Source organism: Cylas formicarius, unplaced genomic scaffold (assembly GCF_029955315.1).
Source record: "Cylas formicarius isolate icCylForm1 unplaced genomic scaffold, icCylForm1.1 PGA_scaffold_8__14_contigs__length_24414737, whole genome shotgun sequence".
In the NCBI taxonomy this organism is placed as follows: domain Eukaryota; kingdom Metazoa; phylum Arthropoda; class Insecta; order Coleoptera; family Brentidae; genus Cylas; species Cylas formicarius.
Window position 1 is genome coordinate 17,672,753 of NW_026844361.1, and position 26,943 is coordinate 17,699,695.

At 36.5% G+C, this 26,943-nt stretch overlaps 3 protein-coding genes across 3 annotated transcripts in view; all 3 read left to right on the forward strand.

Annotated features, from left to right (window-relative positions):
- The first annotated feature begins 1,376 nt into the window (after nt 1-1,376).
- On the forward strand, nt 1,377-2,044 carry LOC132706486 (hepatoma-derived growth factor-related protein 2-like). The gene is made up of 2 exons (XM_060677840.1): nt 1,377-1,902; nt 1,950-2,044. The coding sequence occupies exons 1-2, from the start codon at nt 1,377-1,379 to the stop codon at nt 1,994-1,996; spliced, it is 573 nt and encodes a 190-aa protein (XP_060533823.1). The 3' UTR covers nt 1,997-2,044.
- LOC132706487 (dynein axonemal intermediate chain 7) lies at nt 2,035-20,333 on the forward strand. Its single transcript, XM_060677841.1, has 15 exons — nt 2,035-2,141; nt 2,193-2,373; nt 2,426-2,566; nt 2,854-2,922; nt 4,005-4,204; nt 5,836-6,002; nt 6,052-6,282; nt 6,349-6,513; nt 7,907-8,066; nt 8,123-8,338; nt 8,399-8,552; nt 11,249-11,309; nt 14,195-14,355; nt 17,542-17,643; nt 20,196-20,333. Exons 1-15 carry the CDS (start codon nt 2,035-2,037, stop codon nt 20,331-20,333), a joined length of 2,253 nt encoding a protein of 750 aa, XP_060533824.1.
- A 5,413-nt stretch (nt 20,334-25,746) lies between these two features.
- Nucleotides 25,747-26,943, forward strand: part of LOC132706840 (max-binding protein MNT-like) — a 33,752-nt gene continuing 32,555 nt past the window's right edge. Inside the window, exon 1 of the mRNA XM_060678422.1 lies at nt 25,747-26,161. The gene's annotated coding sequence lies outside the window, so the exon portion shown is untranslated. The remainder of the gene's footprint in view (nt 26,162-26,943) is intronic.

Genomic DNA, 26,943 nt, shown 5'->3' on the forward strand with positions numbered 1-26,943 from the left:
CGATGTTGTCAGTATAGAGATTTGCGGGCTATTAAGAACTTATTTATTGGATAGAAAACAATATGTTCAAATAAACAATGTTAAAAGTGAATGCAGACGATACAGTGCTACTTTATAGTGGTGAAAATGAGAATCATTTACAAGAAATAATAATTTCTGATTTAAAAAAATATACACACTGGCTTTTGGGTAATAAATTAAAAATCAATATTGATAAAACAGATGCCAAGATAAATATAGGACGTGTTATACTAATTAAATATTTAGGCCTACTGATCGATGATAGTTTAAACTGGGCTGAGCATATTAATTTTATATCAAATATAATTTACATATTGAATGAATATTTACAATTCTTATGTTGTATCACATATGAGATACCTAATTCCAATGTGATTCAATTATGATCGTCGCACGCACACAAAAAATTTGTATAGACACTTGGACATCTATAAAATAGACAAATTGTTTAAGCTAGAACAATGTAAATTTATGTATAAGGTGATATAAGGTGATAAAAAATTCTTCGCGTTGGCTTAGTCGGTACTCTCTTATGGGATTACTGTGTTGAAAAACATCCTTAAATACCCTAAAAACCATTCAAAAAGCTTGCGTTAGAATAATTAACCAACCAAAAACTTGCAGTTTCACTAGATCCAACCTGAAACTCCTAGTACAAATAATACCTTTAGGATCAATCAGCTAAAAACCATAACAAAAACAGCCTAATTAAAATAAAAATAATAATAAAAAATCTAATTCCAATTTAATGGCGTAATAATATTAAATTATTAGATTCCAATGTGTCATAGTCCAGGTGGTAATGAAAAGTTATAGTATAGTATTGCGAGGTATTTCTCTTTATGCTGTGCTACATTATTGGAAGCACACCAAGAACCAATAACCTCCCAATCATCATCATCATATCATTCGGAAAGAGCAACTATTATATCAGATTTATATAAATCAAAGCATGACCTCTACGTACTGTATTCTGATTTTATGAGTGCAGCATAATTTTCGAAAAATCCAAGCATTGTTAGTACGATGTGGTCTACTCGGTGAAAGGTCTTCGACAAATCTGTGTATTGTCTATGTCTTCTTGAAACTTGAAAACGCTTTTAAAACACACACTTAACAATCAAATCAATCTATGATGGTTGCTTGTGCATTTTTAGGTACCAACGCATCTTCCAAATCTTTATCTTGTGACCTTATCACTATGGTCGTCATACATATCCATAGTATTCGATCAAGACACCTTTCTTTCCCATGACATTTCTGCTGGTGTGCCGCTTAGAGTAAATATTACGTCTCTGGTTGAGCTTTATTCAAAGTCAGCTGTCAGAGTCGTCCTGAAAAAAATATTTCCCAACATGGGCAAAAATGAGAAGAAAAAGGTCCAGATCCAGAAAAAACTGCCGCGAAAGGCGGGACCCGAATTGGAAGAGTCCCCTGCGCAATCAAAATCGGCAAGTGCAGAAGCTAAGCCCAAAAGCAGGATGAAACGGAAGGCCACCGAAAAGCTGCGAGATGCCGAAACTATGACTGGACTTCCATCAGCCTCAGAGCCAGACCCTTACTCGAAAAGAACATCGATCAGACACATATCGAGAAGATACTCCAAGCCGATACGTCCTTCGCTTTTATATCGGGATGAGGAATGGTCTTCCACCAGCACGGAGGAAGAAGAAAATGATGAGGAAAAGGTCGACAAAAAGAGGAAGGCAGAAGTGAGCGGAAAAACGGTAAAAGGTCGAACAAAACGCAAAAAGCGAGTGGAAGAAAAGCCTAAAAAGGAACGAAAAGTACCGGTCAAACCACCAGAAAGGAAACAGAGTATTGGTGCAGATCCGACGATGAAAAGGCTGGAAGAGTTGACGCAAATGGCGTTCGCTATGGGTGGTAGTACGACTTGAAATTATTTGCTCTAAAAACGGTATTTCCAGGCATCGATAGTGAGGCAATAGAAGCGATTATACCGGAAACGGTATAGACATTTTAAGAAGCGCAAATCTTCGTTGATTCGTTTCAATGTCGTTCCAGGCATCGAAGAAGAAGTTGTCCAAGAAGGAGAAGGCCCGGATGACTGCGGAATTGGCAGAGAAGGCTCGACTAGAGGCCGAGGCCCAAGCGAAGATGTAAGATTCATCTTGGCTCCCCTGGTACCAATTTCATATAACGGGTTTTAGGCTCGAGGAGCTGATGAAGCAAAAACACGAGCAGGACCGCCTGGCCGCCATCGAGAAGGACAAAAAGGAAGCCGTCGAGCATCAGCTACGCATCGAGCAGCTACAGGAATCGCGTAAATTAATGGACGATATCGTAGAGTCTTACTTGGAGTTGGAAAGACTAGAGCGCGAGGAAATCGAGGTTAGTTTCGAGGAGGCGATAGCGGCGGTCATTGGTAGTGTCGTTTTTGTAGTGGAAGAAATACGTAGACTGCGGTAGACTCCCCAATCCCCTACAGTGTGATCGGATGAACACCTACCTGCACCTGTGGGAGCAAGTAATTAGTGATACGACTGTAGAAGACGCGTCTGCCAGAACGGCTGACGTCATCCAGGTTTGGTTGCGGTATACAATATGATTATTCAATGTTGCTTTTGATTCCTTTATGTATTTATTAAAAAAAAAAACAAAGTAAAAATGAAATTTGTAAACAAGCTGGCGTAAACGAGAGCTTCCGTGGCGTCACAAAACAGCAAATAAATATCGGACGTCAAAATAAGAAGAAAATGAGTTTGAGGGTGTATTTTGATGAAGGCACTGGCAAACATATTGCTTGTTTATACTTCCAACTATCAAACAGTCTATTGTGGCAGACCATTCGACTAAAGCTGATTTTCACAGCTTCTCGAGGAATTGGACGAACATTTGGATGCGGAAGAGGATCCCAGCCTGGTGAAAAATTTAAAATGGGTAAGATGCGTCCCTTTTTTCCTTTTCAGATAAGTGTGTGTCCTAGTAAGGGCGACGAGGTAAGATATTTGGGAAACGGACGTTCTACAAATTTCAACAACAAATTATTAATGGGCCATGGAAATGACTTTCGAGTTTCTGAAATGGGCACCAGGGGGCGTAATTGTTATTTTCAATTTTAAAACTCGCTTTCTACAAAAATTTCTAAGCCTAAGACAGAGTAACAATCTGTTTGCTTCATCTATCTATGAAAAAATAAGTGATAAAATTAATTAAGCATGGCCAAATATAAAAAGTATAATCTAGTGCTCTACGTAGGCATTCTATAAAAATAATACCTGGTTATATATTGTTTGAGGGAAGCGGAGCTAAATGAGGGGCATAAACATCGTCTAGGATGAGTGATTCCCATATTGGTGAAAGGTAAATGATAAAATTACATTCAAAACATCACTGAGCACATATCAAAAGTTCTTAAGAAATGTAAAGTCAAAACCAGATTTACCACTTGTCCAAAAATATCTCAACATTTTCGATCCGTTAAAAGCAAAATTCCATTTAACAACCGAGTCAGGAGAAATCCAGAAGTTTTGTAAATAGTAACATCTTATCTTGATTTTAAATAACATTTGGCAAGCTAAATATAAAATTAGAGATTTATTTGATAAACGTAAGTTAAGTGGAAATTTTTCCCAAAATCCAACTTTTTTTAGTTCTTTTATTCGTATTTTAGGCTAGGGTAAAGGAAATAAAATGCGGTTTCCACACAAAAAATTCGTATCGTTGCATTTATTCGTTTACGGATTTTCTTTGTGATTATATCAAAAAAACGCCACCTGGCGGCAAGGTAAGCAATTGCAATCATGTGACTCAGCTAGAAAAATACATCTTTAAGGACAAATAAAAGTTTATTAAAATGCGTGAAGTCTTTTTGGAGTTTACGCCCTCTGGTGGATATTTCAGAAACTCAGGAACAATTTCCAGCATTGGCCGATTTATTTAATAATTTTTTCTTTCAAATTTCTTCCCAGTACAGTTCCCTTTAGTAGGACACCCTGTACGAGTTAAAATAAATTTTGCAGATTCGGTCGATGTTCAGAGATCGGCAAAAGGAGAGCCTCGACGTCGCTACATACAAATTGCTGCGCAACGTCGAACATAACCTGAATCGAATTAATATACCAACAGCGGACTTTAACTTCAAGGACGAGTACGTCACGTTGTGTCTGTGGTTGCGAGTCATGTTGCCCATACCGCTACCGAACCCTAGAAGACCGCCGAAGTAAGAGTCGACATTTAATTTAAAATTATTATAATCTAGTACCAAACTTGAATGAAAATATGAAAAATCTGCTTTAAATTTACTTAAAAGAAACCTGTTTTGGAAAAAAAATTAATATGGGTCGCATTTCCGACAATGATATGACCAAGTAAAAAGTGGACAAGCGAAAGTATTGAAACCTTATAGCTACTAGACAAATCGAGGCCCTGCTTATGCTGATAGTACAGGACGTCATGAAGCCACTATGTAAAATATTTTCGAGAAGGCCCATTCAACGTGCGTATGCGCGAGATTTAAAATTTTGTTTTTAACCAATAGCAGCTCTAATGACAAATTCTGACGTAGGACCTATGAGACCTTGCGGTTTTCAACAACAGATATTCGATGTTTAGATCCAGCATTTTTACGGCAGTATTTTCTCAAAATATGTCCAAATCCTATACATTTTAAGCCAAAAAAGAAGATATGGTCTGGAAAAGCATGGCAGAATTGTTTTTGTTCTTCAAGCCTTATAGATACGATGCAATTTCTACATGTATTTTCTTATGTAAGTTTTTTTTTTGTAAATTGCTAGGATATAGCACATGAAACATCTAAGTGAAAAAATATTGAAGAAGCGCCTCCTATTGACAGAAATTGACAATTGGTATTTCTGATGCTTGTTCTAGTAAAAATTCAACTTTTAGCTTAATTGCTTCCTTATATTTCCTGTAATTCTTGTCCACTAAAACATATTACCCAAACGTCCTTCGTAGCTATTTAGCTATTAAAAATGGAGTAAATTCTGTTTAGCAAATTCACATGTAAATATCTGTGTAAATCTATTTTCTAGTTGGTTAAATGTCAAGTTTTGCAAATAGTAACATCTTATTTTTATTTTAAATATCAAATTAGGGATTTATTTGATAAATCACTGTTTTTCTAAGATTGTATTAGGTCCTTATATTTGCCACATTTGCTTTAATTTCGTGAAAAAACAAAATATTGAAAGCACCGTTTGTGAAAACGCACGGATATATTGACACCAAAACTGAAAACTACCATGGCACAGAGCACTACTGTTCTGCGACAGTAGTAATTATTTAACTCGACGTTGCCAATTATGTTCGGATTTCAGAGATTGACGTTGCATTCTTATAAAAATTAATCAATTTTCCAGAAAAATTACTGCAATGCAGCAAATCAGTCAGTTCATATCATGTCATAGCCACCTGCGGCGCATCAAGTTTTACCCAAAGAATATAAGATAGAGGGGGGAAGGCTCCCATTAGTGGCAATGTTAAAAAGCGTATACGAATTTCAGCGCCTCTAGTGAGTGTGTCCAGTAATGAAAACGGAAAACGCGCGGGACGCGAAAGGTAAAATGTGAAAAAAAATGATGTCGAAATAGTTTTAAATTTTTTTTTTATTAAAATATAAAGTGCTGTTATCCGTTACATGCTACTGTAGTACTTTCAAGGTGCCGCATTACTTTAAACCGCCATGACAGTACTTTAGTACTTGAACACAAATAATAGATGGCATTCGTAACAGTATACTCGACCTTCCCCTCTATCTTATACTCTTTGGTTTTTACCGTAGTAGGGCCACTATATTATCTCACAGCTATATGACTGAAACTATTATTGCAGACCGAGGATCGATGTGGATTTCACTCTACTGGAAGCTAGCGTTTTGTTTCCCTCGAGCATCGATTGCGAAAATGCCGCGATACGCGCGATGTATCTTAAGTACGACCACCTAAGCGACACGAGCGACACCTACAAAATCCCACAACTTCGGAAGCGTTACTGCTGGGGTCGGTGACACACGCTATCGCTCCAAAACGCTGATATAGTCAATTGCAGACTTGCTGGAGGCGTCGAAACTTGAATGGAGGGCGAAACGCAAATACAAGTACGACAATAGGGACAAGGAGGTGACTGAAGTGGACGAAACTCAAGGAAAAGCGGACACGTTAACTGATGGTGACGTTGTTACCGATGAAATCGATGAATTTAAGTCTGACGACGAGATTCCGTCGGTGCCGTTCAAGCAGTTGGATCCCACCGCGAGCGCTTTTGCAATTACGTGTGAAGGTACCGAAAAATGAATCCCGGACGCGTTTTGAGTAACGTCTAGTTGCGCCGTTTTTTCTTTTTTAGATAACCTTTACGCAGAAATAAGAACGGCACTGTTGCTGGTGGTTCCGGAGCACGTGATAAACTTGAGGAGGTTCGTTATTTTGGGCGGAGTCTACCATTTGGATTACCTGGCTCAGCCGCCTCAACCGCAGGATTTCATTACCATGGATATGACCATTACTGCACGTAAAGATACTTTTAATATCACTTATAACTAATGAATAATATGCCCACAGATAATAGCCTTAAATAGCTGGGCCTGTCCAATAGGAACAACAGTGTGCATTAAATTTTAATGCTAAAATTTGAATTCACAGCAACAGAAATGGTCATTTTGTTTATAGAAACGAGAATGCTTTATCGACAGTTATATTAGCAATTACGTTATGATGTGGTAATTTCCTTCTGTATAATAATAAATAGTTAATGTTTAGATTAATTTATTTAAAACAGCAAAACAAACGGTCTAAAGCATATTCCCAAAAAATGCAACATATTAGTAATAATATAATTATCAAAATGACAATATGAAATAATATTATTAATTGTTGGGAACTTTGAGATGATATTCAACTGAAACCAAACATTAATCCACTTTACCATGGTTACTTTGTGATAGAATTGTTAAGGGTTTCAGGAAATATGTATATTTGCTTCTCTAGTTTAAAAAAGTGGTACGTCATATACCTTATTTTTTTCATTTTCCGAGTGAACTGGATCGACTTTTGCAACACTGTTGGTTCTGATTGCAGATTTAAGCATTTAAGAAGCGCCAGCTAAATTTTACACATAGCTTAAGCACATGGCTCCTACATGATATAGAATTGAACTATATGACATTCTATTTTTCAGCAAAAATTGACCAGAAATAAAAATCCTTCCATATGAAAGTTTTTCTTGTGACAAACATATTTTCAACACATAATAATAGTACAAAAATATTTAATTTCGCATATAAACTTTAACAGAATAGAATATGCTTACAAGTTCATCGAAATAGTCAAAAATACCAAAATGCAAAAAAAAAATCTGAAACCTTTAACACCGGAGTTCATATGGATTTCTTTTTTTTATCTATGAATATCGTCAAGTAATAATAATAATATTATTATTAACTGTAATGCAGTATATGTTACACATACCACATAGTTTCTAAAAAACTGCAAATGTGCTTTTTATTGACGAAAACCATGAACATTTTTTAGAGACGTCATAAGACAGCAAATAAATATTAGACTATAAAGGTGTAAGGTAAATTAAGGTCAACTGACATTGCAAAAACATTTCCTGCAATAAATCTTGCAATTAAAACATCAACATGAACACCGAGAAACTGAACACCATAACAACGTTGGCCTTTAGTGGATTGGTGAAAAGTTACTAGTCTTTTGTGAATCGGCCTTTAGCATTTGATTTTCTCCATGCAAGTGCAAGTGCAAGTTTAATCACGCCTGTGGCGTAAAACATGTATCGGACCTTTGTATCGTTCTATTCTGCTTCCATTCTAACCAATAGACTATAGTGCAAAATAACCGAATCAAATTTTGAAGGAATTTTTTACACGGTCCTATATCTCTAGTTAGTTTGCCGAAAAAACTGGAAACCGTGCCGTTCTACGCCGCGTACAATCCTCCGCTGCCGCCCGAAGATCCCACCGTAAGACGCTTGCCTGAAGAGATCGAAGAGGAGATGCGAAGACAAGAGGCGGAGCTAGACAAACTGATCGCCGTCAATATAAAGTATCCCGGCGCGTCCGCCAAAACTTCGTCGATGCTAATTGACAGTTTCTTTTTAGGTGGCCTCAGCATGTCATCTTTCTCGAGCTGCCCGTCGTGTGCCGGTGGGACGAAGAGGCGAGACGCTGGAGCAAAAAGGAAATTTTCGATTTAAAACACAACGAGGACAAGTGCGTTTTGAGTTTTCGCACCGGAGTTTTCGGCACTTTCGGATTGGCGACTTACCGATACGCGAATCTACCGTTCCAGGCGTACGACATTAAACCTGAAGCCGAGTACGTATTGGCTTCTGAGAACGAATCAAGAAGCTGAGCGTTGCGGGAGGACTGTTTTAGTGACTCGGTGACCGTCCAACTGACGGCGGCCATTTTAATGTTGGAGTTCAATATCAAAGAAGGACTCGTCTGCATCACGCAGCTGCAAAACAGTCCCAATATGGCGTTGCAAGACATAGTCGGGACTTATTTCAAGTTGCCGAGACTGAAACGGGTAATATCCTTATTGAACGATCTTATTTTAAAAATGTGCATTGAAATTAAATCTTAGCTAATAACAGCAATAGTATAATTAGGTTTAAAACTACTGCTAACATGCCAATAAAGGACAATAAAGAAATACAGTTTAGCGATACTTGCTGCGCCATCTACATTCTAATAGGCGGATCGTCAATAAGTAATTTTAAAACAGAGACGAGTCCTAAAACACTAGCGATTTAGAGAGCATTGCAGTAGTAAAAAAATACTTAGTTATTTTTTGGTTGCAAATAAAAGTTTGTGGGTGAATTTACTTGTGAAGACACAACAATGAAAGGGTTCTGCATTTTGTGAATCAGTCTGAATTAATTTGGGATAATGACATTGTTCGTTTTAAAAAAACGGGAACTATTTGTCGTGCTTGTCGCTAAAATAATGCGTAATACTTCCATCATAGCGAACCTTGGTATCTGATATATCGCTGTCACGATAAGCATTTTGTAGGAAATTTTTGAAGCATTTTTTTCCGGAATACCCGGCAGCAACCATTATAACGAATAGTTTCGCCATTTGTCCCTGGGTCGTGAGATTCATTCATTAAATTTTATGAGGTCATTTCAATAACACGCTGTATGGTATTGATTAACACCAAATAGCGCACTTTCAGTGATAAGAAATCTAACGAAGCGCCCGTTTTTGACAAATAAACTGCTCAGTGCTAGATGGAACCATACTAATTAATAACACGATTCACGTGCACTTACTACAATAAATTGACTCATGACAAGAATGGTTTCATTATTATGCTAAGGTTCAACCAAAGCATATGGAATTAAATTTTTTAGTTAGTAACGATTCTTCTTATTCTGTCTATACATATTTCTAGGCGGTGACGTCACATCATACTTGTTCTCAAAAATAATTATAAATAAAATATAGAGCGATCGATTGAAATCCACTATAACGTAACAGATTATGACTATTATTTTAGAAATTTTGACGCCATGGTAGTCTGTCTGTGTTCTTTTGGAATCCTTGAAATTAACTGTTAGTACGGTTTGCTTTATATACTACTTTTATCGGGTATCTCGGTTATTTTTAACATAGAAAGTTGCGACACTGTGCTACTTTTTTTGTGAACCTAAAGATAACAATCATCATGGCTCTCTTGGTTTTTGAGATACAGGGTGAAATCCAAAATTATCAATTTTGGGACCACCCTCGTATCTCCGTTGTCTTTTAAGTTATTGAAGAGTGTAAACAACATTCTTATAGGATTTTTCCGTAGAATCCAGTTTGTTTTTTACTTATTCTAAGCAAACATATACTTTTTTGAAACGGAACGCCCGGTATATTATTTTTTACATTAATCGGAACTGATTATTTAAAATTTAAATTTAATTTTTTTCATATTTTATTTTATTTCTAGCATTAGGCAATGATTAATCTATTAAAAACAATATTCAAGTAAACAATTATCAACATGCAAGAAATTCAATAGTTTAAAACTCAATTTGTTAGGGACACATCGCACGATCCGGCAACGTCGCATACAACAGACACCGCAGCATCACAGCTGAAAATGAACTGTCTAATTTTGTGTTCTGTGGTCGACCCGGGCCCATGCCCATATATGGTCAAGAATAAAATCTTGCAATGTCAACACGTGTGTGATTGATTTCTACTCAAAAAATCACAAGAAATTAAGCTACGAATTTAGAGTTGTAACATTAAACGATTCATCACAACTATTTAAATGTGTTTAATTGGCAATAACTTATTGTAGTCCATTATTAAATTAATTAATACAAAATAACATTACATCTAAAGAATATTAACATAATATTATATCTGAAACTGTTGTTCAAATTGGAGACCATTTTCTCGAATGCAAAACTCTCACATTGTTCTTATTTTTTTAATGGCATTTAAAATAATTATTGGTTTCCTTCGTAGAGTTTCGAAAGTTAAATCAATTGCCCCTCGAAGTTCTGTTTTATTTGCTGAGGTAGTTCGTCTTGTAAATTGTCATTAGGTTCGACTATCATCTCCACTTCGTCTTCAGGTTCTGCGTTGTCGTCTTCTAACAGGGGAACATCAGCTTCATTCCACGGTCTCCACATTTTAAAGTGTTAAGATAGAGGAACCGTTAAAAATATTTAATTGTAAGATTCTAATAAATATTTATCTGTATTCTTATGAAGTACCTTTATCTACCGCGAATATAATCTATAGTTTAAAAAAAATGTTGTTTACAAATCGAAGAACTATGTAGAAGACACAAAAATACCACAGTCCTGCGAAGGTCTTAGGTTAAGGTACTGTAAAATACTTAAAACGGCTAAGTAATAAATGCACTATATTTTTGGTCACATTATACATGAAATTTTCAAAACACCATGTAAAATATGTCGACAAGGTCCAGTATGCGCATGCGCGGTGAATTGTATTCTCGTTTTCAACCAATAAGACCTCAAATTCACAATTCCAACATTTACGCTAACAGTTGCCAGGACTGCATCAATTTTTGCCGTCCTTACAGCCACTGTATTATCTGGCTTTTAAGAATTCCTTAAAATATAAAAACAAACCTAAGGTAAAGTAGTTGATTTCTGCTCAGCGATTCCGAAACGACTTTTATATGATTATCGGAAGATAAAATTTTCCGATTATTTTTTAATTCGCGATCCATGTTTTTTTTTTTGTTTTCAGATATTGAAAGAAGCCGGAATAGACATTTTTCCATCACTCGACGCGTTTTGCTACGTTGAAGGTAAATTTAAATAGGATATCAATATCTGACAGTAATTTTTAATTCTCTAGACATGTTTTCTTTACAATAAGTTTCGAAAAAACAAATTTATCAAGAATAACTTTTTGTTATACGTTTTTATTATTTATTAGTATAATAATATTTGTTGCAGTATTAATTTTAAACTTATTATTGAAGAGCTCCATCTAACGTGTGCACGTTTAAACCATTATTGCAATATTTGTGTTAATTTCACGGTGTAACGCCAGAGGGTAGAGATTTTCATGATATAAAGTGAGGAGGTTGGGTTTCCTTTTGGTGGCTTCTTTGTTTTTGCGATTCTCCATGCAATTAAAGTTGTGGAAATAAAGGTCCCCAGAAGTAATTTTTTTATGATTAGCAATTCTCGATATACCTATACCAAGAAGAATCCACAGTCACATTTTACTATTTGTCACTATTTATCGTAACTTTATTTTTTAACTTAACTTTTTATTTATTATTTATTATTTATTATATTATATAAGGTTCCCATTAGTGGCAATATTAAAAAGCGTAAACAAGTTTCAACGCCCTCTAGTGATTGTGTCCAATCATGAAAACGGAAAACGCGCGGGACGTACGGTTCAATTCAATTTAAATTTTGAAAGGTAAAATGTGAAAAAAAAATTATGTCGAAATAGTTGAAAATTATTGAAATTTATTTAATTAATAAACATCTGAAAATACATAGTAATAAAAAAATGATTAATGATAATCTTAAAATAATGAAACTATTATTATAACAATAATTATATTGTAAAAAAAAAAACAGCTAAAAGCGCAGTTTTTTTTTAGTAAATAATTTCATATACGATCAAATTTATTCTATTTAAAAACATAATATAAAAGTTGGTGTAAATAAAGTTCTCTGATAATAATAAAAGTTTTCTTAAAAGACACCTATTAGGTATTATAATAAAATTTTTCAAAAAACATATTCCTTTACTAATCACTGCTGAAACAGTTTAAAATCTATCATTGCACTTAGTAATATGAAAAAATATATTTTAATAAAAGAAATGTGAATGCGAAAATATGCTTTAACGTATATAAGAGTTTAACAATTAAATAATACATATAAACATATTTTTGCTTACATGACTACAGCAGATAACAAAAATATATATATTTTATTCAATATTTTGCTTAATTTCTTTTTTATTGGTCCTCACTTTGGTTTGATTTTTTTAATGGTACTTCATCCTCTTTTTCTCCTCTTTGGTCGTCACTTTGCTTTGGTTTTTTCATTGGTATTTTTTCAGTAGTTTAGACAATTTCCTGTTATTTATTTTTTTATGTTACAGTATCAGTCTTTGAGTTCACGTCTGATGAATCGTGCTTCCCGCATTTTCTTTGCTATTGAAATAATATAAATATGGGAAAATTGTAAGGCTGCTTATTACAATAGTCATAATTTTCAAATAACTGTCTCTCAGTTGAATATCACTGAATTTATATATATTTTTTTGAAATTTTTTTTAAAGTTTCTTTTACTCGACATAAACGCAATGAATTTGAATGTTAAATACAATTAACTGATGCTCTTTGCCTGCATTGAAGTCATAGTTTCTAATGCGAGCAGAAACACTTATTACCTCTTAATGTAATTTTTACAAAGTTATTTGTTTCAACATTAATTAAAGCGGGTTCATTATCAGTAGCCTTGCGTACTTCTAAAGTAATGCTTTTGTCAATATGTGAGCATTCATCTGTAATAACAATGACATTATGGATATTAGCAATACTTTTCTACTTTACTACTACAAAAATTATCTAAGTTTTTCTAACTAACTTCGTCATTGTTGATGTTTATGATCTGTTCATAGATATAAGAAAGTGGCCAATTGCTTTTGAACAGATTATCCAAGGGTACCATTAGCATACAATGCAACAAGATTATTATTATTAATTACTTAATAATTAATTAATTGTTAATTATTAATTATTAATTAAGGTAATAATCTTGTTGCATTGTATGTTAACGACCGCCATTGGATAATCCGTTCAAAAGCCATTGGTCACTTTCTTATATCTATGAAGAGACCATACCAATGAATTTTTCGCAGTTGCACTTGTCAACGGAAGTTTTGCCATATTCTCGGGCACTTTCAAAATATTATCAGGCGGAAGTAAAGTGGAAACAATATTTGGTACAAATAGTCGTTTGGGTGGTGTATTTTTCTTGATATAACGTCTTTCAAAATGATCGGAACAAATTCGTAGACTGTTTGAAGACCCTTTATACTGAGCAAAGTCCTTCCATTCTTGCCGTCTATAAAATTAAATTTATAAATCAATTGAAAACACTAATTTTATTAAACAAAATTTTTAATATTATGTCGTCAATTTTAATTAAAAAAACATTTAACAAAACCAAATTTACAATATATAAATATTTACTAGTATAGTAAAAAAAGTTGATCGATAATCATTAATTTACTTTTGAGACGCTATAAATTTAACGCGTTTGTTCTTTCCTCTCTCCTTTCCGGCCTTCTTACACATCATTTCACATTATAAAATTATAAAATTACAAAATATAAATAAAGTGCTGTCATCCGTTACAAGTTACTGCAGTATTTTCAGTGTGACGCATTACTTTAAACCACCTTGACTTTACTTTAGTATTTGGACACAAATATAGATGGCACTCGTAACAGTATTCGCGACCTTCCCCTCTATCTTATACTCCTTGATTTATTTTTACACACTACACTTTCGTATATGTCGCCACGTTACTTGGACACACTGTACCTATCTACAGGAAGCGTTTATAAAAAAAACAAAAACGTTATGCATGCCCGGCGTGCAGAAAAAATTGGGTCGGCACTGTAATTAATTATTTACTTAATGATCGCATCGAGGGAGCTGTGAAAAGCAGTGGGCGATGGAGAGACACCTGTATTTCAACATGGCGCAGTTGTCGAACTGCTTCAATTTCGCTTGGTCCAGGTGGAACCTGCAGGCGGGCCGCAGGAGCATCGTTCTACAAATGAGGAATTACGTACCAAGCAAGGCCAAGCAAGTGAGTTGTTTCAACACAAGTTTTACCTGAACGGAAAACCTTTACGTGTAGTACATACCTTAAGCAAGCATTTGCGGTTGCTGCAAGTGACAGTGGTCGAAGATAAAGTCAAGAATACTAGATTTTAAAAAAATATTTTTAACTATTTCGGAAAACGGCGTTAGAAAATTGAAAAAAAATTAATTAATAAATGAAATTTTGCGACTTTTTGCGATCATTTTTCAGCTTAATGTGTTTATAAACCTTTATACTCAGAGGCAACAATTATGTATAGTCTGTCTCGATCTTCATGGTGCTGGCCGACGGTAATAAAAATCCGATAAGTATTAAAGAACAGAACATTGACATTAAATATATACAATGAATTCACAGCTAGGAATATCTATACATAATTACATTTTTATTCTAAATGGCTAAATCTAATTCTGTTTCACTATCAGAGTCGTCATTGAGTTTAATTATAATAGGATTTATGTTGCTTTGTATAGAAATGAGTCCTTAATTTTTGTAATGTGTTGTACTGAATTTTTGTTGAGTAAAATTTTCTGCTCTTACCTTTCATTATACTTGGTTCCACAAGTGCTCTATGGAGTTAAACATGCAATGATATGGTCGAAGAAGTAAAACATTATGCCCAGCCTGTTCTGCTGAATTATCACATGCATACTGTGATTGTTTTGAAACCAACTTTCAGAAAATGCGGCACTTGTATCCCCTTGATAATGCAAGCTAGAATTCTTCATATTCTTTGCAGACAGTAGTTAGTTAGGGACCAATCCGTCTTCTGACCCAGCGGGTATTATGGTGATGCGTTTTCCTTTATTTGAAGGTGCTTTGGTCTGACAGTTTTGAGTAAAATTAATACATCCTTTGAATAAAGTGTCCTGCGTGTGTCGAACCTTGTTTCATCATGGTAAATTATGGATCTCGATCTATATGATTCCATTATTTTTGAGTCTATTTTGCTGTATATAAATCCCATTTTACAAACAACTCTGTGGAGGGTGGCACAGCTTATATTTATATAAGTTTCATCTTCTCCTAGCTTCTTTTTCATGTTATCCAAGGTAGGAACAACTTCGCTTACCCACCGATATAGCGTGCGACACTTTACCACGTCAGTTTCCTTTCCCACGAATCCGAGCCACTTCGGACATTTCCGGTGTTATCGCACGGATTCGGGAGCAATCGGATGTTTCCGGAAATATTTCCCACGCTTTGAATTTTGACGTTTTTCAATTCCGACGGTCATGTCAGTGAATGTATTCGTGTCATTTTTCGAAAATGTACCCAAAAACTAAGGGTCGTAGAAAAAGTATAATATGCAACACGTTCGGTAATAGTATATTATGCAAAAAGTGCGGTAAACGGCATTTGACTCCCGAGTTTATTTGACACGAGCGGAGCGCAGCGGAGCGAATTTTTAATAAACAAGTGAGTTAAAAAGTTGACCGAAGGTGTTGCCTACTATACTTTTTCTACGACCATTAGTTTTTAGGTACATTTTCGCAAAACAACTAGAATACATTCAGTGACGTGACCGTCAGAATTGACAAACGTCAAAATTCAAAGCGTGGGAAATATCTCCGAAAACATCTGATTTCTAACAAATCCGTGCGGTAAAATCCCGGAAATATCCGAAGTGGCTTGGATTCATGAGAAATGAAATCTAGTCTAGTCAAATGCCGCTTACCGCACTTGTTGCATAATATACTATACGATGAGTTTGAAAATCAATACGTTTATTCCTTTACTTCAATTCTCCACTATTAATAATATCCTTTATCGACGATATTGGCGCTTTTGTAAGTAGACAGCTTTCTTTAAAAGTTTCCTGTTTAATAAGTCATCTACTGATAAAAATTCATACACATTTTTCACAACCTGTTTTGCATCAAGCGACGAAGGATTTCGAAGCGACTCCGTTCTGGTTGGTGGCTCAGACAAGATTGATATAAAAATGATTCTTTTGACTACGCTGTATTTAGTCGACGTGTCTGCTGACCGGAATTTTTCCGGATTGTGGGAAGCAAGCGGAGTTATACCCGTTCCAAAGAAAGAGTGTCCAAGTGGCATTAACGATTTTAGACCAATCAGTTTGTTGCCAATCATCTCAAAGGTTATTGCAAAAATTCCAGCTAAACAAGCAAAATCCTCCCAGACACTCAATCTGATGTTCGACCTCTTCACAGCACTATTTCTGCCTTGCTTCATGTTACTGATTGAGAGCAGAGAACTTTAAGTTAAACTCTTGTCTCATACGTATTTCCTTCTCCTAGATAAACTGGAATTCTACGGGATAAAAGGTAAGGTACTCTTTCATTTTTTTTAAATTTTTTTGGTCAGAGATACGAAAGGATAGTTGTAGGAAATACTCATACACATCATTACGCCGATGATACTCGGTTATATTTATCCTTTGTTGCAAATGAAGCTTTAAATGCTGCTACTAAAATAAATTTAAATTGAAACATAATACTAACAAAATTAACGTATTGTAAAAGACGCCTCTTTTAAGATTAAGCTAAATGATTATTATTATTATGATTATTATGTTCTTGTAAGAGAACTTTTTCGAAATGCATAGTAGAAACGATGGCCCACCCCTGCCTTGTCAATCAAGTAGGAATAAATTTGTTGTTAATGGCATTACCCAATAACAGTAGATAATAACATCGTTAAAGTTTTATCGAGGAAGGTCCTTCAAAAGCCAATACGATGAAGATTGAGACAGACTATAATTATTTCGAAAATTAAAATTTGAAGACACCTCGTCCACAGAAAATTCAAAATAATTATCATCACGTTATTCATTCCACTGTGTACGTTTGACCATATGTCACCGCTTCAAAGATAAATAAATACTACGTTTTGTCCGCATTGGAAGTTTTAATATAAATTTTGTACTGCAAACATATTCAAACGAAGCATTAGCATTTAGCAGCTCAATTGATGACCTAAATTTTGGACGCCGATGCCGTTACAAAGGACAAAAAAAAAATTCGTTTGCATAGTAATGGTGCAGCATATTCAACTCGTCCGGTCAGTTTCATCGTTCCGAATGAAAAAATGATTATAAAAGTTTTTCTTTGTAGGTTATAGTATTATTTTCCCAGCTGGTAGTATGATGTCAGTCGTTGATCACTTTTTTCGCTATATTTTTGCAAATGGCGCAACTATTTTTAGAAAACCCATCAGATGTTGCTGATCACTCCGCAGAGAGCATCCTTCGTCGACTGTACCGAAGTCAGCCAAGTGTTTTCTGACAATGATGTCGAGCCGATCAAGGTAAATGATATTTGTCTATCTAGTTTTGATTAATATTCGTTAGTTTGGTAAAAATTAAATTAAATTTTTAACTTTAACTTTGGTGGTTGGTTTGGAAAGTTTCCGCAACAACGAATTGGTACACCCTGTATAATACACATCCATTCTAAAGTTTAGGTCGTTAGAACTTTTTATCTTTTTTTGGTCTTTCTTTATTCCCTTTCCAGCAAATTTTATCCGTCTTTTCGTTCAAGAACTTTTGCATAAACGGTTTTCGAGAAAGAATTTTTTATTAGACCCTTGCAAACGCGATTTTCTATTTCTTTAAAATACCCCCAATTTCAATAAGTTCCGTTAGGGGACCAAATTCTACTTATCTGCCAAATTTCTAATTAATAGTTTCAAATTTCGAACACTTATCGTGTTGATGTCTAAAAAACAGTCGAAAATCAAAAAAAAAAAAAAACGATGGACGCCGAAAGTTGACAGCAGTCATTTTTACATATCTTATATACCCCGCGGAGTGTTAAAAAAGAGCAAAATTAGAAGTGTGTAACATAAACCGTTCGGAAGTTATCGTCGAAAAAAAATTTTTTTTCGACGCAGATCATTTCTATCCTCTTTCCTCTAGGACCTACCGTTACCGAGATCTCGATTTTAGTGAGGAGCGCATATACTTTAATAAAAACGTTGATATGCCGTCGGATCCAAAAGACTTTGTTTTTTAATTTATTTTTTTAAAATATGCAAGAGCTCATCCTCAATCAAAGGTAATATATTAACATCCCTAATAAAACTCAGACCAATACTTTTGTTATACAACTGAATGGGACTAACATAATTTTTGGGAGAATCTATAGAATAGTTATTAAATACAAACGCCACAATATTAGGCTCATTCTCGATTTTATTACTCTTCTTATTCACAACTCCGAAATCACCCTCCAAGCAGCACCATAAAGATCAACAGAATCCGAAATTGGTCGCTGATAGAAAGTTTTTTAGTTTCAGAAACTATTTTTTGATGTCTTCATTTAAATATATATCTTAGTAGGCTGAGAAAAAAAATTGAAGCCTTGGGTCAAATAATTTTTTATTGACAGTATCTTAAACAAGACGTGTCCGAAAAAATGTCGCAAATAACGCAAATTGAGTATAGAGAAGTCATAAAGTTTTTGACAAAAGAAGAGTTAGCACCTAAAATTATTAAAGAAAGGCTGGATAGTGTGTACGGCCAAAGTTCTCCTTCGTATTCTGTAGTAAAAGAATGGGCAAAACGTTTTCGAATGGGGCAGGAGTCCCTTGAAGATGATTCAAGAACTGGTCGATCAATGACGGTCATAACGGAAGATATTGTTGCGATTGTGGAAGTGGTGGTATTGAGTGATCGACGTTTAAAGGTCAAGGAAATCTCAGAAATTACTAAGCTTTCTGATACAAGTGTTCGTCGAATCCTACATGATCATTTAGGTATGCACAAGGTTAGTGCAAGATGGGTTCCTAAAAACCTTTCGGCTATTCAAAAACAACGCCGTGTTAAGCATGCGCGGTCTTTTTTGGAACTCTGTGGATCGGAACCGAAGCCTGCGATAGAAACTATTGTGACGGGAGATGAGACTATGGTTCTCTATTATGATCCTCTATCGAAAAAAGAATCAATGGAGTGGCGTCGTAACGGTGAAGCACCTCCAAGAAAATTCAGAGTCTGCCAGTCAATAAAAAAGGTGATGGCCACGATCTTTTGGGATTGTGAAGGAATTCTTTTGATAGATTTTAAAGAAACTAATACCATTGTCAACGGTAAATATTATGCAACATTATTACATAAATTGCGAGACTGCATACGTGTAAAACGTCGAGAAACACTGACCAGAGTCGTGCGTCTTTTGCACGATAATGCACCTGTCCATACTTCTGGGGTGGGTTTTAAGAGATAGATCATCCTCCTTATAGTCCAGATATGGCCCGCAGCGACTATTATTTGTTTGGATATTTGAAAAAGGACTTACGTGGACGGCGGTTTAACGACGAAGTTAACTTAAAAGAGGCTGTTTTAGGTCATTTTGTAGACAAACCAAAAGAATATTTTTTTAAAGGGATTGAGTTATTAATAAAGAGATGTAATAAGTGTATTGAAGTTAAGGGGATTATATTGGAAAATAATACAAAATTGTTACTCTACTTTGTTTCAGGCCGGGAAACTTTGGCGCTGCCCTCGTATATACCCCGTTCAATAGCGGATTGCACTCTTTAAGAACAGATTATTTAAATTAGCACTAGACGCCTTAATTTCATTATTAATCCATTTTTTTATTTTTGAATGACGCACTAACATACCACCTTTTTTCCGGAAAATGTAAACAAAAATAATACAAAAAAAAAACGTAAAAACTATTGCACTATCCAGGGCCGTCTCGGAATAAACATGAAAACAATCCTCCAAACGAGGGGATTGCTCAAAATTCTACCAATTCTACCAATTCGAGATGTTGAACAAACATTCGACTTGGTGACCAATATGTTTTTAAACACCCTGTATATTTCGATCATCGCCTTGAATCTTGGATTTTCAGTTCTGCGCCGACCTGTACCACCTAATGAAAACCACCAGCGGCATATTCGTCAGGAACAAAGTGCTGAAAACGTCCAAGGTCAACGTCTACGCCCTAGCCAATTTCCTGGAGTCCATAAGAATATTGAGTTTTTCCTGAATTAAACTCTCCTAAAACGGTGCCCGTTTTTTTTTTTCTTTTTTTCCAACCCTACCACGTATTTTCCGACGTCCCCCCCACCACCACCCTGCTACAACCCTCGCGACGGAAAATCGCCGACGCGAATGCATGTAATAACATGAATTATAAACCGAGGAGGGGGCGTGGGTTCGTCTAAGAATGAAAACGTATGTACATTTTCTTTGTCTCCGTGTCGTCGACGAAGCGGCAACCGCGTGCAACACGGCGATCGATTCCCACAGGTAACTCCGCTACGCGTCCCCGGTTCTGCCACTTCGCGCTGGATCCGGCAACGTCGCGCACCTCTCACATGTGTGGCCGCGGCGGCGTTGCCGAAGATCCCGGCCGAATGAACACCGGCGACCGTAAGCGGCCCAAAACGGTCAGTGGCGGCGGCGAGGGTAGACATTTGTATTATAATTTACATAGTTACTTATTCACAATATTTGTAGGGAGCGATTCACAAAGAATTGGCGATCTCTGAACTGGAGATAAAGTTAACGTTATTTTTATTTAATCAAAAAATTTTGAAAAAATAAATAACGTTTCTTGATAACAGTCAAGTTATGTACCTTTCAGAATATATTAGTCAAAATTGACATTCATTGGTTGTGACTCTTTATAAGCTTTTGCACGATGCAGTCAATCACAACTAAGAGTTTTGAATATCTTCTTTTTTTTCAGTTGGAAAAAGATCACGTTAAAAATGGAATATTTCCTCAAATTGATAATGTAGCCATACAATGTTAAATGCGTTATATGAAACCAGCGTAACCATTCCAGAAATCAAATATATGGTATACACACCAATGGTATACACACCAAAATATTGTGATTGAGCTCAACCGGTCTCATAGCCGTATAATTTAGATAAATTGAATCATATTTCTTTACCTGTCGAGTTGTGATTGAAACATAATGAAAATATATTCCATCTTTTTATAGAAAAGGTATTCTGGTTTAACCCGCCTAAATATGTCGGTTTTGGACTTATTGGCATTTAGCAACTTCAAGATATTTCCTCTGTTTTCTTTATAAATATGAGCAGTTATCTCATCGGTTGTGGAACTGAATTGTTTCACCGCCAAAGAGTCCAGACTTAAACCCTCTGGACAAGGATTTGCTATACGCTTACGATGTTAATTCTTTTCATGGAGTTGCCGTAGAAAATACAAAGAGCAGCGGATATCTTTGGAAATAAGTTGAACCAGACTTTTGGAAGAGTGTATTGTAAAATTTATTGGGGTAGGTCGTGGACAATTACAAAATTTAATTTGACGTTTTTTATTTTTATTACCAAAATTGTTATTGTTTAATATTAGTTTTTATTGCTCCCCGTACCTCATCTACGTTACCTACTATAAGGAGAATCCAGTAAAATCTACTTTTTATGTATTATATTTTTCTTTACAAATTATAATTGGCATTTGTAATTATGAAATGGTTGCCATAGCTTTATTACCACCAATGTTGCACTGGATGGCAGAAGACGATGTTTTACGGTGTATGTTTTAATAGTATTATTTTGAAGGAGATTATCAACGAGATTGTAACACCTCTAACATTTTTATTTAACACATGTATTGATAGTGGAAGTTTTCCCGCGCCATTTAAGGTCGTGAAGGTGGTTCCAATATTTAAAAAAGGTAACGCAAATTCTCCAAATGATTTCCGACCCATATCAATAGTTCCCATACTTGGTAAGGTCTTCGAGACACTTTTAAAAAATCAATTATAATGATTTTTTCTCAAAAAACAAAATGCATTTGTGATTCCCAATTTGGTTTTAAGACCGGCTGCTCCACTGTGCAGGCGGTTCGCAGGGTTGTGGGAGACGTGGTGGGGGCCTGGAAAAGGGCGAGCAAGCTGCACTCACGCTATGTGACCTCACTAAGGCTTTCGACAGCGTCTCGCATGACGGGCTTCTGGAACTTAGGTCATATTTAACTGACAGAAGACAGTGTGTCGTCTTTAACAATAACATATCGGAGTTGAGGGTTGTGAGCAGTGGGGTGCCTCAGGGCTCCGTCTGTACACAATGTTGATAATGTTGAGCGGATGGCGGGACTTTGGTTCACCAATAATAACCTTAAACTAAACTAAGGCACAACGTGTTGTTTTCTCAACTAATAATAATCTACTGGAGGGCAAAAATGTGAGGCTCTTGGCAGTAACGCTTGATGATAGTTTAAATTGGGCCCCTCAAATTAACATCCTGTGCAACTTAAAGGACTGGTTACGGCGGGCACATTGCGAATTATCTATTTTTCTCTTTTTCACTCTCATCTAACTTACGGCATAGTTCTCTGGGGTAATTTTGCTACAGCAGACCAGGCATTTAAACTGCAAAAGAAGGTTGTTCGTTTGATTGCCGGTGCAGGTTATCTCGAGCATTGTCGACCAATTTTTAAGAAGTTGGAAGTTATGCCACTTCCTCGTCTGTATATCTATTATCAATTATTAGAAATACACAGCTTCAGTCAGAACTCATCTTACCATGACTATTTAACTAGAAATAACAAGCTACTTCGTGCTTCAAGATTGAAATATACAAAAAGCAAAAAAAAAAATCACTAAACTTAAACTTGTACAATACTACCAACCAACGTGAAAGTTCTAAGTAATAGATAATTAAAAAAAAAAACATGTTAACCTTTCTTAACTGCTTTTACTCGGTCGGGGAATACATGGGTACTCCCGGTGTGACTGACTTTCTATAATTTTGTTGATGTTGCTTCTTTTAGTTTATTTATATAAACGTCCTGTACTTTGCTATATACACTTTCCTGTTCTTATGTATTATACACTGTTTTATATAATTTTCATACTTTTTATATAATTTATTCATTGTCTTGTTTTTTATATACATATTTTTTTTACGTATTGACTTGCCATAATTGTAAGAACAAAACGTAGTCAATAAATTCTATTCTATTCTATTCTATAGTTAATGAGTTACCTTTAGTGGATTTTATGTAGTCAAACTAATTTTATTCATATCAGTTACATAATTTACTACACAAAGTTACCTATGAAAAGCTACCTGCTAAATTAATTTTTGTGTGTGCGTATTGATAATACACCCCTGCTATGTCGAATTTTTCATATATATTTTGCCATAGCAGGAACTATCACGAGTGTTTGACAACTAAAGGAAAATAAAAATATTACGCAGTTTAAGTAAAAAAACTCTTGTAATGCGTTACATATTTTTGAAAAGCAAATAAGAAGGCTAATAAAATTATTCAAAGTTGTATAACTGGTTCCATTAGAAAACCCCAAGTTTAGTTTACATTCCAAAATTTGTAAGTTTTAGAAAAAAAACTACGCCACTGGATCCTATATAAACGCGGTATCCAGACCAGTATAACCACAAAGGATGTCTAAAAATGCAAAATTTTCAAAATCAGATCCAATGCACACGGTACCGATGGAATTACACTAGAAATGGTAAAACTTTGCTGCCCATTCTTACTGAACTTTCTCATTTTTGTACTGAAAGCTGTATGTTTCCTGGGCAGGGGAAGTAGGTCGCAGGTCTTAGAACCTACTAGTCTGTTGCTAGTGCTTTCTACGGTATTTGAAAACCTGATTTATATGCAGCTCTGTGATTATTTCACTAATAACAATTACAGTCACGATTTCGCTATGGCTATGGCTTTGATCTTATTAGATTATAGTAAAGCTTCGATTAATTAAAATACAACGGGTTTAAATTAAAGGTGATTCAATTGATTCGTAATTATCATTAGATCGAAAGCCTTAGAAGTGGACCCCCTCCCTCGAAGCTCACAATTAGGACCTCTTGTCTTCATTATTTATACAGCAGAAGTGTAGGGTTGCTTCGAGTTCGATAGTCACAGGTATGCTGAAGACCCGGTCTGGTGCAGTGGAAGCGGCAAGGAGACTAAATAAATGCTTGGAATCGGTCTTTAAATAGTCAAATGATCATGGCATGATACTTAGGTATCATCTTCGATAATGAACTCAAATTTCATAAACAGGTTTCCAAAATTCTCCAAAAACATCTATCAAAGTAAAGATATTCTAAACTTTGATCAAAAGCAAATTTCTGTAAAGCACTGGTTTTGAATTACCTAAAGCACTGTAATTTTATCTATGGACCCTACTTGGATATTTTGACAAAATATAAATGACAAAAAGTTTTACAAAAAGTATTTATAGCAGACGAAGAGATCGCGTAAGTTAAAAACTTGTCAATTAAAAATGGTTAAATATATCGAACCGAGAAGAATTACATTTTGGTTGTTTTCGTCACAAACTACTTAAAACTGGATGCCCCTCATATTTGTGGGAAAAACTAACTTGTAGACATGGAATTCATTTCCGTGGAACCCGCCTCAATTGTCACTATGAAATACCTAAAATTAGGAAGTCCATGGCTAATACCTGCTTCTCGTATACATCTCTTAGACTACTTAATAGCCAGCTAATCACAGAATGTGTCTCACTGCGCATTTAAATTTCATTTAAAAAAATACCTCTTACGGGAAACTACCTAGATTGTTTTATTGTTTATTTAATATTGTTTTTTTTTTATCTTTTTTCTTTTTTGATTTATGCTCGATTTATATCATTGTAATGTAAAAATGGTATACTATGTTACGTTTAAATTGTCTTGTTACATACTCGGTTAAATTAACAGCTCAGCACACTACTAAAATGAGACACACCGTACAAATTCATAATATTTAAAAATACTAATTCGCGTAATTTTCAGTAATACGTAAATACCTGATCTCTGCAGTGTCACTGCAGCTAACGCGCCGCTTAAAAGTAAGTTCAAGGAAAATGTGAATTCCATCTCTGACTTCTCTCCGCGGCGGGAGCGGGACAGCTAGTGTCAAGTCAATTCTACAAACGTAGGTTTGGCTGTGGCAAAACCTCGTACGTATTTTTATCAATGTGCTAAGCAAACTGGGGGTCATATTTGCTGACAGTTTCACCTCCCGCAACCGAAGATAGCTGCCATCCTTCCGCGCACCGTGTAAACATGAGCCCGGATCGCGGACCAATGCAAAACGTCTCCCGTCATCTTATCCCGATAAAGCGTTATTATTTACATAACAACGCGCCCGGATTGATTCCGGGCCGCCCGCGCAACGCCGCGTATCGATTATCCATAACGTAGGCTGAAAAAGTTCCGCCGCCGCCACTGCGACGCACGCGATCGCTTTACCCGATCCCGCCGTTAAAATCCTGCGATTGTGGGCGAACCGCGCCGAAGCGGCAACGCCGCGCCCCATTCGGAGCGTTCCGCGCAGGGCCTACCACGCACCACACAAAACCTGGGACACGCGGTGTTATATCTTTCCCCCCACCCCCCTCCCGTCGCCCCACTTCGCTCGGGTCCACGCCAACTGCCGATTACTGTTTGCTCTATGCCAGGCAGTCCGAGCTCGAATTCTCATGCAGTAACGTTTTGCGTCGAGATTGTGCGGGTGCTAAGTTTGTCCCTGCACAATGCCACAGGGGCATATCGGGGGGCGTTTTTTCTCGTGAAAAACGCGTCCTCGCAGGCTCGCATCCGATTCCGTTCGACGCGAGAGCTCGGGCCGTTTTCGATCCTTGGTCGATACAGCGGAACGTAAACACGTGACCGAAGTCTGTCGTTTTTTTTTTCGAGCGGCCCAAATCCGCGCCGGGCCCATCCCAGTTTTGTCGAGTGTCCTGTGACTTTGACTTTGCCAAGGCTCCCGAAACAAGTGAAAGTGACAGTCGGCTACGTCAAAATCGCCGCGGACACGTCCGTCGACTTTTTCGGGTCAGATTAGACCGAAAAACAGGTGAGTGTCGGGTTTCGGGCTTGGAAAAAACAATGGTAGCGGTCCGCGGAGGGTGTTTCGCGACGAGAGAGAGAGCGTTGCCCGGGTAATGCCTGGCATAAATGCATGTGACGTGAGCATGTGCTCCCGTTTGATTGGTCCGCGATCGCTATGAATTTACGAGCCGTTTCGGACATTGCTGCTGTCCCACGGGGGATCGTTTCCGTTTAATCTACACGGAACACCCCCGTTGCATAATTCCCGAGCTGCATCGGACCTCTTAAAAAAGAAAATAAGCGCCCCCGTCCGTTATCCGTTCTCTGCAACGTGTCGCGTATTGACGACGTGATGCGCGATGTTGCCGCACGTAAGTGGGTTTGCCACTCCTTTATCAATGGCCGGAGACCACTTGTTTAACGTCGCTTTTTCGATTTTGCGTGGCGCGGGGCCCAATTCGACGTTTCGACCTCCGTTCAAGACGAAACGAAACGATTTCATCTACCACTCCTTTGTCCTGGGGTCAACGGGCCTTGCGACGACTACTACGCGCGAGGGGTAGTGAATTTTCGTTGCGTAACATTGCGCCCGCTCCGCCCCTCGACGCACCCGTCGATGATTTCGGCAAATTGTTGATACGTCCGTGTTTACGATTTATTGCGCTGTTGCCGTTCAATTCGGCGAAACGAACGTCGATATCGCTAATACGAACAAAGACTTTCGCGCGGCCGTCGGGGGGCGGGGTCGAGTTCCAATTAGATAATGGCCGTCGAAAATTTGCGAAATTGCGAGGCGACGCTCGAATC

Coding starts and splice junctions, on each gene's coding strand:
- LOC132706486 (XM_060677840.1), top strand. CDS start 1,377: ATGGGCAAAAATGAGAAGAAAAAGGTCCAGATCCAGAAAAAACTGCCG. Junction 1,903..1,949: donor GCAAATGGCGTTCGCTATGG/GTGGTAGTACGA, acceptor CGGTATTTCCAG/GCATCGATAGTGAGGCAATA.
- LOC132706487 (XM_060677841.1), top strand. CDS start 2,035: ATGTCGTTCCAGGCATCGAAGAAGAAGTTGTCCAAGAAGGAGAAGGCC. Junction 2,142..2,192: donor GCCGAGGCCCAAGCGAAGAT/GTAAGATTCATC, acceptor AACGGGTTTTAG/GCTCGAGGAGCTGATGAAGC. Junction 2,923..4,004: donor TGGTGAAAAATTTAAAATGG/GTAAGATGCGTC, acceptor TAAATTTTGCAG/ATTCGGTCGATGTTCAGAGA.